General features: G+C 53.1%; 1 protein-coding gene across 7 annotated transcripts in view; it reads left to right on the forward strand.

The window, feature by feature from the left end:
• Positions 1-13768, forward strand: part of LOC105485254 (growth hormone regulated TBC protein 1) — a 47461-nt gene that overhangs the window by 25801 nt on the left and 7892 nt on the right. For 5 of the 7 annotated variants that reach the window (XM_071080979.1, XM_071080978.1, XM_071080982.1 and 2 more), the window contains 3 exons: positions 11082-11254; positions 11327-11512; positions 12621-12706. In XM_071080979.1, the coding sequence (XP_070937080.1) occupies positions 11082-11254; positions 11327-11512; positions 12621-12706 (445 nt within the window). Of the gene's footprint in view, positions 1-11081; positions 11255-11326; positions 11513-12620; positions 13694-13768 lie in introns of those variants that run through there. The other 2 variants (XM_071080980.1, XM_071080983.1) reach the window with 2 other exon arrangements.

Here is a 13768-nt window from a genome sequence, read left to right on the forward strand (position 1 = left end):
GTCCTCCTGCCTTTGCCTCCTAAAGGGCTGTGGTTAATTCCTGTTTTTTTTTTTTCTTTTAAATAAATCTTGGGGCTCATACCTGTAATCCTAGCACTTTGTGTGGTGCATGCCTGTGGTCCCAGCTACCCGGGAGGCTGAGGTGGGAGGATCACTTGAGCTAAGGAGGTCGAGGCTGCAGTGAGCTGTGGTAGTGCTACTGCACTCCAGCCTGGGTGACAGAGCAAGACCCTGTCTAAATAACTGATTAATTAATCAATCTTGCAGAAAATATAAAAAAGGAACTGCTCATCGCTTCATGTTATGAAGCTAGTATAACCTTCACACCATACAGGCTAATCTCACTGATGAACAGAAGTATGTAAATGTTCATTATTAATATTAGCAACTTGAATCTACAGATGATTATGAAGTATTTTTTTAGTTTGAAGATAGTTTATTCCAGAAATGCAAGGATGGCTTAATCATATGGACTAATCAAGGGCAAAGCCGAGCCAAGAAGGCTTGAAAGAACAACACTGGAGATATATTATAATGCTCTAATAATTAAAATGGTGTGGTATTAGGTTATGAATGGATAAACAGAGCAATGGAACAGAATTGCGAAGCCAGATAGAAATCAACCAGTCTGTGGATCTATTAATCTATGGGAATGTCTTTTGTGAGATATGTCGATTAATGGGAAAAAGACTGTTTAAAACATGATTCAGCGACACTTGACTGTATGGAAGAAAATAAGATTAAACTCTTATTTCAATTCCAGGTGGATTTAAGACTCATGTAAAAAAGTAAAACTTTGAAACTCAGAGAACAAAATACAGAACAATTGTGTCATGTGGGAGTAGGGGAGAAGTTCTTGAACATAATTCAAAAAGCATAAAAGGCATCGATAATTTTAATTACATGAAAATTTAAAAACTAATTTTGGTAAGAGACATCATAAGCAAAGTAAAAAGCTGCTGGTTTGAGAAAGTATCTTTGATCCATGTAATTAACAAAGGGTTAGTGTGTGGACTGTGTGTGAATTTCTAAAAATCTAAGCAGAAAGGCAGGGTGCGGTGGCTCACGCCTGTAGTCCCAGCACTTTGGGAGGCTGAGGCAGGTGGATCACCTAAGGTCAGGAGTTCGAGACCAGCCTGGTCAACATGGTCTAACCCTGTCTCTACTAAAAATACAAAAATTAGCTGGGTGTGGTGCCATGCACCTGTAATCCCAGCTACCTGGGAGTCTGAGGCAAGAGAATCGCTTGAACCTGGGAGGTGGAGGTTGCAGTGAGCCAAGACTGCACCGTTGCACTCCAGCCTGGGTAACAAGAGTGAAACTCCGTCTCAAAAAAAAAAAAAAATCTAAGCAGAAAAAGAAACAGCTCAGCAGAACATCAGGTGAAGAATGTGCCCAACAGGCAATTTACAAAATAGAGACTGGAAGAGCGGAATGGCCAGCAGACCTGTCAACCCATGGCTGAGTTCCCTGGTGAGCGTGAAGGTGCAAACGGAAAGACTGGGGTTGGAGTGGAGCCTTCTGCAGCCACCGAGGCCTCCAGGCCCGTGACACAAAACGAAACCTCCCTGCCGTGGGGCAGCGACCACGGGGTGCGAGCCCGTCTGGGCATTGAGAATGTCGTGCGCATTGTCGTCTTTTTCCTCGGAGGAGGCCGAGACTGGCGGGGATTAAGTAGCTCGCACACAGTCCGCCAGCAAGTCGAGGGGCTGAGATCCCATCCCAGGCCTCCGCGCCCGAGGCCTGCACCCCACATCTGCCTCCCCGGTTTCCCCCACCGCTGTTGTTGCAGAAGGCAGGAGGACTGTTTGGTCCATCGCTGTGAGTCACAGAGGGGGTCCAGTTAAGGGAGTTACTTTTACCAGCAAATGCCTCTAATCCCAATTCAGTTTGGAAGTGACCTGAGGACACGCTCCCCGTGGCCTGTGACCATCCACACTCAGACGCGCCACACCCCGGGTTCTCAGCCCAGATCACCTGCCACACCCGCGGCCTCTTGTAGAGCCCATGAAGGTGACGGCCATCAATCACCATCCCAGCAAGGCATGGAAAGGACGCAGGAGGAAGGTGCAGACGCCGCTCCCCGGGCGGGCGATGGGTCCTCAGAGGAGGAGGTTGGCCTGGGTCCTGCCACTGACTGAGGGTGGAGGGAGTCCCGTCCCGGGGCCCTCAGTCATGAGTCAGTGCCGTCCTGAATTAGCCCTCTGCATCCTGAAAGACGGGTTTGACCTGGTTTCCTTTGAAAAATAGGGAAACAGGTCAGGTTTTAATAACTCGCCATAGAAATACCTCAGCTCTGGCTGGAAGGACTGGCTGAGATGTGGACCCACAAGGCACATTCTCTCAGGCCCATGAGCAGAGGTGGGTGGAGGGAGGCTCTTGGCACCGCACTTGCCACATCGGAGGCGTGTTTCCTGCGTCCCCCCGAGTGGGGTTCCCTGAGGTCGCCTGTCCTGAGGGTGGGGCTCACGTGGCCTGGGCCACACACCCGTTGGGCTGGCTTTGTCACAGGAGGCTCATCGCTGGGGTCAGGAGCGGCTGTCTGGGGATCAGACTGCACTGAGTCACCAGGCGGGCGGGCTCACCACACCCAGGTTTCCAGACCTGTGAGCCTCAGGACTTGCACCTTAAGTGTGAGTTTATTCCATGAGAGGGTTGCACAGAAAGCACTTTGTACAATCTGAGGCCTCTTGATACCAGCTTTCGCCATAAGCTACTTTTTTTAAAAAAAGAACACTATATATTAGGGAAAAAAGTGATTGCTGCTTTTCCGTTCAGGGTCTCCTAGTTACAGCAGATAAAGTTTAATTGAGTTGTGCGCTAACAAATTGCTGAATTTAAGACAGTTGTTCTGATTTAGTGGGATCTAGGAATTTAAGTAATTGCTCAGTTTTCTACCAAGTATTTAACCAGAGGTCTTAGCTACTTCTCAAGTTTATTTATTTATTTTTTTATTGGAGACAGGGTCTCACTCTGTTGCCAGGCTGGAGTGCAGTGGCACGATCACAGCTCACTGCAGCCTTTGACCTCCTGGGTTCACGTGACCCTCCCCCCTCAGCCTCCCAACTAGCTGAGACTACAGGTCTGCACCACCATGCCCGGCTAATTGTTTTATTTTGAGTGCAGACAGTGTCTTCTTGTATTGCCCAGGCTGGTCTCAAACTCGGGCTCTCGCCTGTAATCCCAACATTTGGGAAGTCCTAGGTCGGTGGATCGCTTAAGGCCAGGAGTTCAAGACCAGCCTGGCCGACATGGCAAAACCCCATTTCTACTAAAGGTACAAAAATTAGCTGGGCACACCTGTAATCTCAGCTGCTTGGGAGGCTGAGGCACGAGAATTGTCTGAGCTTGGGAGGTGGAGGTTGCAGTGAGCCGAGATCGCACCTCTGCACTCCAGCCTGGATGACAGACCAAGACCCTATCTCAAATAAATAAATAAAAGAAAAAAATAAAGCACAGGCACTGAAGAGAAATCTTTGTTGAGGTGAAATCCGCTTATCCCACAGTCCCCTCATTTCAAGCGTATGGTGCAGTGGTGATGGGTGCATTTGTGAGTCTGGCAGAGGTTGTAACTGGATCCCATCTTCCTGTGACCACACTGCTCCGTGCGGTTCTCTGCGGTTCGCCACGCACATGGGCACCTGGGCTGTGTCTTAGCATTGCCCTGAGTTGCACGTGAGGAACCCTTCGGTCCCTTACGTCTGTGCGTGGGAACCTGCGCCTCTTTCTCTTCCTGTCTAAGCACTTGGGGCAGCCAACCCGCCGAGCTTGGCGCCGCAGGCTTTCCTGATGGGAATACACCGGCGCCCTCTCCTTGAAATTCCTGCGGACTGGCGGCTGAATCAAGACCCGATGTCATGAGTCCGTTAGAACAGGCAGGATAAATGCCGGATCCCTTGGCATTATGTCCCCGCCCTCCAGATGATAAAGTGGCCTCTGGTCACTGGAAGGGGTTGGTCAGTGCTGTGTGTCCATGTGATTGTGGCTCCTGGGGTGCACACACTGGAGAGTTTTTATCCTTCTTGAAGCTCAGGCTGCCCCATTCGTGGCCAGCAGGAGCCTCTTCTGGTTGGCCCCTGAGTCCTGTGGATGTGACTGTGGTGCCGACGACTTCCTCAAGTCTGCAGGACGGGCTACTCTGGGCTCATCCCATGGGCCTTCTGCCCCAGACCTGGACCCGCCTGTTTCTCCAGGAAACTCTGGCGTAATGTGCGTCACTGGGCCTTCGTCAGTGTGGCTCCTGAAGCTTGTTCTTGGGTGGATTCCTCGGGATGTGTTTGTGGGAACTGTACTCATGGAGCCCTTGAAGGCTGTCGGGTGGAGTCTGGGAACTGGGAGGTGATGTTGGTGTTGACTAGGGTCGAGGTGGCCATGCTGTTGTTTGGGGAAGCACACCCTGGAGCATTTGGTGTGATGGGGCAGTGGGTGTGCAGCTCTGCCTCACACAGGTCAGGAGATGGAGGCAGGTGTGCGTGTGCACGTGTGTACCCATGTGTGGTGTGCGTGTGCATGTGTGCCTGTGTGTGGTGTGCGTGTGCACCTGTGTGGTGTGTGTGCACGTGTGCGCCTGTGTGGTGTGTGTACGTGGCATACGTGTGCACATGTGTACCTGTGTGTGGTGTGCGTGTGCATGTGTGCCTGTGTGTGGTGTGCGTGTGCACCTGTGTGTGGTGTGTGTGCACGTGTGCGCCTGTGTGGTGTGTGTACGTGGCATACGTGTGCACGTGTGTACCTGTGTGTGGTGTGCATGTGCACGTGGGCGCCTGTGTGGTGTGCGTACGTGTGTACCTGTGTTGTGTGTGCACGTGGGCGCCTGTGTGGTGTGTGTGCACGTGGGCGCCTGTGTGGTGTGTGCACGTGTGTACCTGTGTGTGGTGTGCGTGTGCACGTGTCTGGTGTGCGTGTGCACGTGTGTACCTGTGTGTGGTGTGCATGTGCACGTGTGTACCTGTGTGTGGTGTGCTTGTGCACGTGGGCGCCTGTGTGGTGTGCGTACGTGTGTACCTGTGTTGTGTGTGCACGTGGGCGCCTGTGTGGTGTGTGTGCACGTGGGCGCCTGTGTGGTGTGTGCACGTGTGTACCTGTGTGTGGTGTGCGTGTGCACGTGTCTGGTGTGCGTGTGCACGTGTGTACCTGTGTGTGGTGTGCATGTGCACGTGTGTACCTGTGTGTGGTGTGCTTGTGCACGTGGGCGCCTGTGTGGTGTGTGTACGTGTGTACCTGTGTTGTGTGTGCACGTGGGCGCCTGTGTGGTGTGTGTGCACGTGGGCGCCTGTGTGGTGTGTGCACGTGTGTACCTGTGTGTGGTGTGCGTGTGCACGCGTGTGCCTGTGTAGTGTACGTGCAGATAGGGAGGTGAGGAGGGGAGCAAATGTGCAGAAATGTTCACAGTTGGGGAATCTGATGGGAATGTGGGAGTTCTTTGTGCAGTTCTTACTGTTGATATTTCATGGCTATAGGTATTTTAAAGTTTATTTTTTATTTTGTTGCCCAGGCTGGTCTGGAACTCCTGGGCTCAAGCAATCCTCCCACCGTGGCCTCCCAAAGTGCTGGGATTACAGGCATGAGACACAGCATCCGGCCCAAAATCCTTTTTTTTTGAGATGGAGTCTCACTCTGTCACCCAGGCTGGAGTGCAGTGGCAAGATCTCGGCTCACTGCATGCTCCGCCTCCCAGGTTCACGCCATTCTCCTGCCTCAGCCTCCCGAGTAGCTGGGACTACAGGTGCCCGCCACTGTGCCCGGCTAATTTTTTGTATTTTTAGTAGAGACGGGGTTTCACCGTGTTAGCCAGGATGGTCTCCATCTCCTGACCTCGTGATCTGCCCGTCTCGGCCTCCCAAAGTGCTGGAATTACAGGTGTGAGGCACCACGCCCGGCCCCAAAATACGTTTTTAAAAATGTAAACAGAAAGCTGGGTGTGGTGGCTCACGCCTGTAATCTCAGCACTTTGGGAGGCCGAGGTGGGTGGATCGCCCGAGGTCAGGAGTTCGAGACCAGCCTGGCCAACATGATGAAACCCCGTCTCTACTAAAAATACAAAAAATTAGCCGGGTCTGGTGGCGGATGCCTGTGATCCCAGCTACTTGGGAGGCTGAGGCAGGAGAATCACTTGAACCTGGGAGGCGGAGCTTGCAGTGAGCTGAGATCACACCACTGCACTCCCGCCTGGGCAACAGAGCGAGACTCTGTCTAAAAATACAAAAAAAAAAGTAAACCAAATAGCAAAACCAGCCTTGCAGCTTCCTTGCTGTGACCTGAGCTTTGTCTGAGAAGGCTCATGCCCCGTAAGGGCTACGCCACGCCAAAGCCTCCTCGAGCAAGGACATGCAGAGAGGCTGGCTCGGGCGGTGGGGGTGCACAGCTGCTGGGTGGGCGCCTGGGTGGCTCCCGCGCTGGCTGTCCTTGCTGTGCCTTCTCGGCATCTCCTCCTGGGCCGCCTCCCATGCTGCAGCCTGCGCCTCCTGGTACCCTGGCCCCACAGCTCACAGAGGCAGGGCTAACCTGGTAGCAGCTGCCCCTGCGCCCCCAACCCCCAGGTCGTGCTCCTGGTCTCCGCCGTGGTCAGTCTTGTGGCTCAGGTGAGGAGCAGAGACCCTGTCTGTTGGGAAGAGGTGGATTCCTGCTGTCTGGATGGAAGCTGGGGCTGGGCAGGTGCTTCTTCACAGGAGAGCTGCGACCAGTTTCTATGCACACACCCGGGTTTCCATGCACACACCTGGGCCTCCATGCACACACCTGGGCCTCCATGCACACACCTGGGCCTCCATGCATGCACCTGGGCTTCCATGCACATACCTGGGCTTCCATCCATGCACCTGGGCCTCCATGCACACACCTGGGCCTCCATGCACACACCTGCGTTTCCATGCACGCACCTGGGCTTCCATCCATGCACCTGGGCTTCTGTGCACACACTGGCCTCCATGCACACACCTGGGTTTCCATCCACACACCTGGGTTTCCATGCACATACCTGGGCTTCCATCCATGCACCTGGGCCTCCATGCACACACTGGCTTCTATGCACACACCTGGGCTTCCTTGCACATACCTGGGTTTTCATGCACACACTTGGGTTTCCATCCACGCACCTGGGTTTCCATCCAGGCACCCGGGTTTCCATGCACACACCCGGGTTTCCATGCGCACACCTGGGCTTCCATGCACACATTTGCATCAGCTGCTTCCTTTGCCCACCTGGGCGCCCAGCTTTCTCCTTGGCATTGATGCCATTATCTCATTCACGTAGTAAGCATGTTTTGATTATCTTTTATAAGTCACTCCCATTGTGTTAATACTGAAGAAGAGGGAGAAGTCTAGATAAAGATCAGAACCGCCCACTACCCCTATCAGTGGGGGTGGGCACCACAAATGATATTTTCAGTGCAAGCCTGGGTCGTCTTTCTGTGCACACGGGATGCTCTATGTTCTTGTGCCTTACCTGTCGCCTTACCTGCCTCCGAGCTGGCGGCCAGGAGGCCGTGCTTGGGAAGTGCCTGTTACAGCAGTCAGTGTAGCGCTTAGTAACAGGTGTTTAGGGATCGCCACATCCCGGATTATCGCATGAATGAACGAATGAATGGTAGTTTTAGAAACTCCTAGAGTGCTTTGTGTGTAGTCACACATCCCATCTTTCTCATTTGACATCACATGGTGGGAATTTCCACATATCTTGCAGTAATTTATTTTTATTTGTTTATTTATTTTTGAGATGGAGTTTCACTCTGTCGCCCAGGCTGGAGTGCAGTGGCACGATCTCAGCTCACTGCAACCTTCATCTCCCGGGTCCAAGCAATTCTCCTGCTTAACTTCCTGAGTAGCTGGGCTTTCAGGTACCGGCCACCACGTCCAGCTAATTTTTGTATTTTTAGTAGAGACGGGGTTTCACCATGTTGGTCAGGCTGGTCTCAAACTTCTGACCTCAGGTGATCTGCCCGCCTTGGCCTCCCAAAGTGCTACGCTTACAGGTGTGAGCCACTGCGCCCGGCCAATGCAGTAATTTTTTAGCTGTCTCCCAATGTCTCCGTGGCACTGCAGAGTGTGTTATGCGTGGATTATACCTTCCTTAACTGTTGGTGGTCGGGGAAGAAGAAATGTCTTCCCCTGCACACCTTAGGCCCCCTAGCTGGGCTCTGTACGTGGGACCGGCCGAAGACTGAATAATGAGTGAGAAAAAGACGTTTATTAACACGAGCGTCACGCACACCCTGGAGAGCACCCGGATCGGGGGACACAAAGTGTGGCTGGAGCCCGGGCGTGTTCACCATCCTGGGCAGCCTGTCACCTTCAGGCTTCTGGACAGGGAAGGGAACCGGGACAATTGAGTCCACAGGCTGCCGTGTGAGGTTTGAGATATGGATTTCAGTGTGTCTTTCCTGGTAGGGAAAGGGAGAGGGAGACACCGTGGGAATGGAAACTCCCTTCATAGAAGGCTGCACAAACCATTTAATATTTTGGCAGCCCAGGAATTCCAGACCAGCCTGGGCAACATGGTGAAACCTTGTCTCTACAAAAAATAAAAAAAATTAGCTGGCTGTGGTGGCACACACCTGTGGTCCCAGCTACTCAGGAGGCCGAGGTGGGGGGATCACTTGAACCCAGGAGGTTGAGGCTACAGTAAGCTGTGATAGCACCACTGCACTCCAGCTTGGGCAACAGAGTGAGACCCTGTCTCAAAAAAATAAATTGAGTCTTCAAGTCACACCTGTTATGTTCTAATTGGAAGCACCAGTGTGAACTGGCCTGTGAGTGCGTGTGAGAGCGTGGTCTTGGGACTCACACCTGCTCACGGAGGACGATCTGCAGAGTGGAAATCAAGTAGAGGAGGAAGCCGCAGCCACGTGCAGACGCCTGTGGTCACCGTCATTGTGTGGCCCCGGCCCATGTCTGACTGCAGACCCTGAGGGGTGTGTAGGGGAGTGTCAGAGCTGTGCCCCGCCCCGTCCTGGCCCGGCAGGCGCCGTTCCAGAGCCTCGGTGACAAATGCACAGTGTTGGGTGGTTTGCAGAGGCGTGGATGTCCCTAGAAGGACAGGGACAAGGAGCCTTGGGGGGACGGGGGCAAGACCAGGTTGGGAACATCAGTGCCTGCGCCTCAGCCTGAGGGATGAGCCCCTTCTGCAGGGAGCGGCCGCTGAGCCGGCTGCGCCTGGGAGGAACCGCCTTGCCCTTGACGTTCAAGGAAGGAAAAGCAGCTGCGGCTTTAATTTAATCCTCCCCTTGGTGGCCGGCTCAGCCCGGTGGAGTTTAGGGAATGAGTTCAGCGCCTCTACTTTTGGAAGCTGCTCTAAGCTTCTCTGTATCTGGGGCCAAGGTCAGACTGTGCATCTCTGCAGACCCCCTGCTGCCCAGCGCTTAGGGCCCCCTGCCACGCCACCTGTGGGACTGGGGCCACCTGCAGAGCCAGGGTGAGCACTGATGGTTCCTTGCTCCTCTGTCCCCAGCTGGAGCGGGATGTGCTCAGGTAAGAAGATGAAAGAAGAGGAAAGCGCTCAGAACCCCAGAGGCAGATGCAGAACAAGGATATGGAAGGGAGGCGTTTTTAATCCCTGGTGCTTGCTCACTGAATTGGCTCTGGTTAAATCACCTTCAGAAGCATTAGTGTTTACTATTAAACTGACTTCACTGTGTGTTTACTCTGAAAAGCAGTGACAGGACCGTGATGTTGCGCCAGCGTTTATGATGGTTCTGTTTTAACCAAGATATTAAATTAACAAGAACAGGCCGGGCGCAGTGGCTCACACCTGTAATCCCAGCACTTTGGGAGGCTGAGGCAGGCAGATCATGAGGTCAGGAGTTCGAGACCAGCCTGGCCAATATGGTGAAACTTGTCTCTACTGAAAATACAAAAACGAGCCAGGCGTGGTGGCGGGCACCTGCAGTCCCAGCTACTCCGGAGGCTGAGGTAGGAGAATTGCTTGAACTCGGGAGGCAGAGAGGTTGCAGTGAGCCAAGATGGCACCACTATACTCCAGCCTGGGTGACAGAGCGAGACTCTGTCTCAAAAAAATAAAATAAAATTTACTGTAACTCATTACATGAACAAGTTAAAAAATTACATAGGAAACACAAAAGTGCTTTGGTAAGACAAATGTCCATTCAAAAGAAGGGCACGCTGTTGGAAGTATTTATCTGAGTACATTTTATTTCTATTGTGGTAAAATACACAGAACATAGAATGTACCATCTTACCCACGTTTTTCCCATGAGTGGCACAAGGGCCGCTCACCTCGCTGTGTAACCATTGCCGCCGCCCTCCCCAGAGCTGTTTCATCTTCCTAGACTGAATCTCGGTCCCGTCACTCCCTCCCTCCCGCTGCTGTGGCCTGACTCCCTCCCTTTCTAAGGCTGAATAATATTCCATCGTGTGGACATTCACATGTTGCTTGTCTACTTGTTTGCCGACGGACATGTGGTTGCCTCCATCTCTTGGCTGTTGTAAATAGTTCTGCTAGGAACACGGGGGTGCCAGCACCTCCCTGGGACCCTGTTTTCCACCTGCAGATTTTTTTTTTTTTTTTTTTGGACGGGGTCTTGCTCTGTCTCCCAGGCTGGAGTGCAGTGGTGCGATCTCGACTCACTGCAACCTCCACCTCCCGGGTTCAAGTGATTCTCCTGCCTCAGCCTCCCGAGTAGCTGGGGTTACAGGCGCCCGCCACCACGCCTGGCTAATTTTTGTAATTTTAGTAGAGACAGGGTTTCGCTATGTCAGCCAGGCTGGTCTTGAACTCCTGACTTTAGGTGATCCACCCACCTCGGCCTCCCAAAGTGCTAGGATTACAGGCATGAGCCACCACGCCTGGCCCTCCACCTGCAGATTTTAACTGATGCCCAGCCAGGTGGGATCCAGCCTATCCCTCCAGCCTCAGGGACGTCCCGAAAGGCCTGGCTGTGGGGATTGCTCCCCACGAGCCCTGTGTCTGCAGGCCTCAGCCTGACTCTTCCTCTCCAGCTTTGTCCTTCCCTCCTGGGAGGGGTCCTTCCGGGGTGGCCCTGTTATCTTCGTCTGGCTCTGAGGGGAATGGGGCTTGTGGAGGTGACAGGAGTGTCTCAGGATCTCTTCTCCCCGCTGCCTGGCAGATTACTACAGCCCGGCCATGCTGGGCCTGAAGACCGACCAGGAGGTCCTCGGGGAGCTGGTGCGGGCGAAGCTGCCGGCCGTGGGGGCCCTGATGGAGCGGCTGGGCGTGCTGTGGACGCTGGTGGTGTCCCGCTGGTTCATCTGCCTGTTTGTCGACGTCCTGCCCGTGGAGGTGAGCGCCTCACTCGGGCCCCGGGGTGGGTGGGCTGCCAGGGAGTGACGCCGGGTTCCTGTGTCTCTGCAGACAGTGCTTCGGATCTGGGACTGTTTGTTTAACGAGGGCTCGAAGATTATCTTCCGGGTGGCCCTGACCTTAATTAAGCAGCACCAGGAGTTTATTTTGGAAGCCACCAGCATTCCAGACATTTGCGATAAGTTTAAGCAGATAACCAAAGGCAGTTTCGTGATGGAGTGTCACACGTTTATGCAGGTGAGTGTCTGTAGGGCTGCACGTGGCTCCGTCCCCTCTCCCAGGGGGCCCCACCTCACCTGCAGCCCGGGGGCTCCTCTGACCACCCGGAGGGTGCACAGGACGGGCACCAGTGAGCACAGGGCACAGGAGGAGCCTCCAGCTCTGTCCTGCGTCTGCCCCCTGTGCCTGGCCTCCGAGGGCTTTCCTGTCTACGGCAGCCCTGTCTTCTTGGCCCTGGCACTGTGGATGCTGGTCCTGGTCCTAATGGCTGTACTCATCTGTTGTGTGTGGTGCTAGAAGTGTGGCTTCCCGAGGCCCGGCCTCTCCACTGGGTCCTGGGCCTGGCGCAGGATGTATAGACTCAGGCCCTGATGAGGGGGTCGTGGGAACTGCACCCGACAGGCCTTCTGAGGAGACCGAGACGCTAGGAGAGGCTCAGGCCCGGAATGCAGAGTCAGTAGCGTCCTGAGAGGGAGGGAGTGGAGGCTCGGGGCCACTCTGGGTGCAGCAGGGCAAATGTGGCGGTGTTTCAGCAGCCGGGGCTTCATTGAAGAGAAGACCATGTTAGCTGGGCACGGTGGCTCATGCCTGTTATCCTAGCACTTTGGGAGGCCAAGGTGTGTGGATCACCTGAGGTCAGGAGTTCAAGACCAGCCTGGCCAACACAATGAAACCCCGTCTCTACTAAAAAATACAAAAATTAGTCATGTGTGGTGGCTCACGCCTGTGTAGTCCCAGTGACTCGGGAGGCTGAGGCATGAGAATCACTTGAACCTGGGAGGTGGAGGCTGCAGTGAGCTGAGATTGCGCCACTGCACTCCAGCCTCGGCAACAGAGTAAGACTCGTCTCCAAAAAAAAAAAAAAAAAAAAAGTCTAAAGGAAGCAGATGGTCTTTTCTTCACCTGCTTGATTCATTTAACATTTTTGAGCAGCAGAGCTGCAGTCGTAGGCCCCAGGGCAGGAGTGAGATGGTGACAATCTGTGGGTCACCCCAGAACCCCTGGGACGTGGGCGGCTCCTCCCTCACCTCACACTAGGCCCGCCCATCTGTCTGCCACAGTCTGGGAGAGCTAAGGTAGAAATGTGTTGTTGGGTTTGTTTTTAAACTAACTGTTTGCCTTCCAGAAAATATTTTCAGAACCTGGAAGCTTATCCATGGCCACCGTCGCCAAGCTGCGCGAGAGCTGCAGGGCCCGGCTGCTGGCACAGGGGTGAGTGTGCCTGTCTCCTGCGTTGCTCGTCTCTGCACAGACAGCGATTCTCCTTTCCAGAGTTGACACTGGACCAGCTTTCACTGCTTTCCTTTTTAGTGTTGTAAATACTTGACATCACTACACTGTAGTTGTGAATTTTTTAAAAGAAGAGTTTAAAACCAGGTCATTCTACCAGCTTTTGATTAGTTATGAAGTCATACTTTTTAAAGAAAACTTTTTACCTGAGATATCAATAATATATAAAATGTGAGACGTGGCTTTGTATCTAATAAAGGATGCTCATCAGTTTCTCAGCTGACTGGAAATTAACACAGCGGTCACTGAGGCCTCCCCAACGGCAGGGTGAATATTCCACTCCTTTCTGTGGCTCAGCACTCAGTTCATGTGAGGTTTTGCACGCAGTAGGTGATTTCTCTTTAGAAAGGTCCTTTTTTCCCTTCAACTTTTAAGGTCTGGGTACAGGTGGAGGGTGACCAGGTTTGCTGCACAGGTAAACGTGTGCCATGGTGATTTGCTGCACAGATCATCCTGTCACCTAGGTATGAAGCCAGCATCCCTCACCTATTCTTCCTGATGCTCTCCCTGCCCCCAACCCAATAGGCCCCAGTGTGTGGTGTTCCCCGCCTTGTGTCCATGTGTTCTCATCAGAAGCTCCCACTTATAAGTGAGAACAAGTGGTGTTTGGTTTTCTGTTCCTGTGTTAGTTTGCTGAGGATAAGGGTCTCCAGCTCCATCCATGTCCCTTCAAAGGACATGATCTCATTCCTTTTTATGGCTGCATATTATACCATGTATCTATGTATGAAAGGTTATTCTTTTAATGATTTAAAAATTCTTTTACATGAATGAACCAGACAACTGTGCCAGGAACTCGGGCCACTCCAAAACCATTCCCTACATCTGGCACCGAGACCACCCTCACCCCCGTTTCCCTGACACCCTTCTCTCTGCACCGAGACCACCCTCACCCCCCCGTGTCCCTGACACCCTTCTCTCTGCACTGAAACCACGCTCGACCCCCATTTCCCTGACGTCCTTCTCATGAGCTCCCATTTAGCT

Source organism: Macaca nemestrina, chromosome 16 (assembly GCF_043159975.1).
Source record: "Macaca nemestrina isolate mMacNem1 chromosome 16, mMacNem.hap1, whole genome shotgun sequence".
Taxonomy (NCBI): Eukaryota; Metazoa; Chordata; class Mammalia; order Primates; family Cercopithecidae; genus Macaca; species Macaca nemestrina.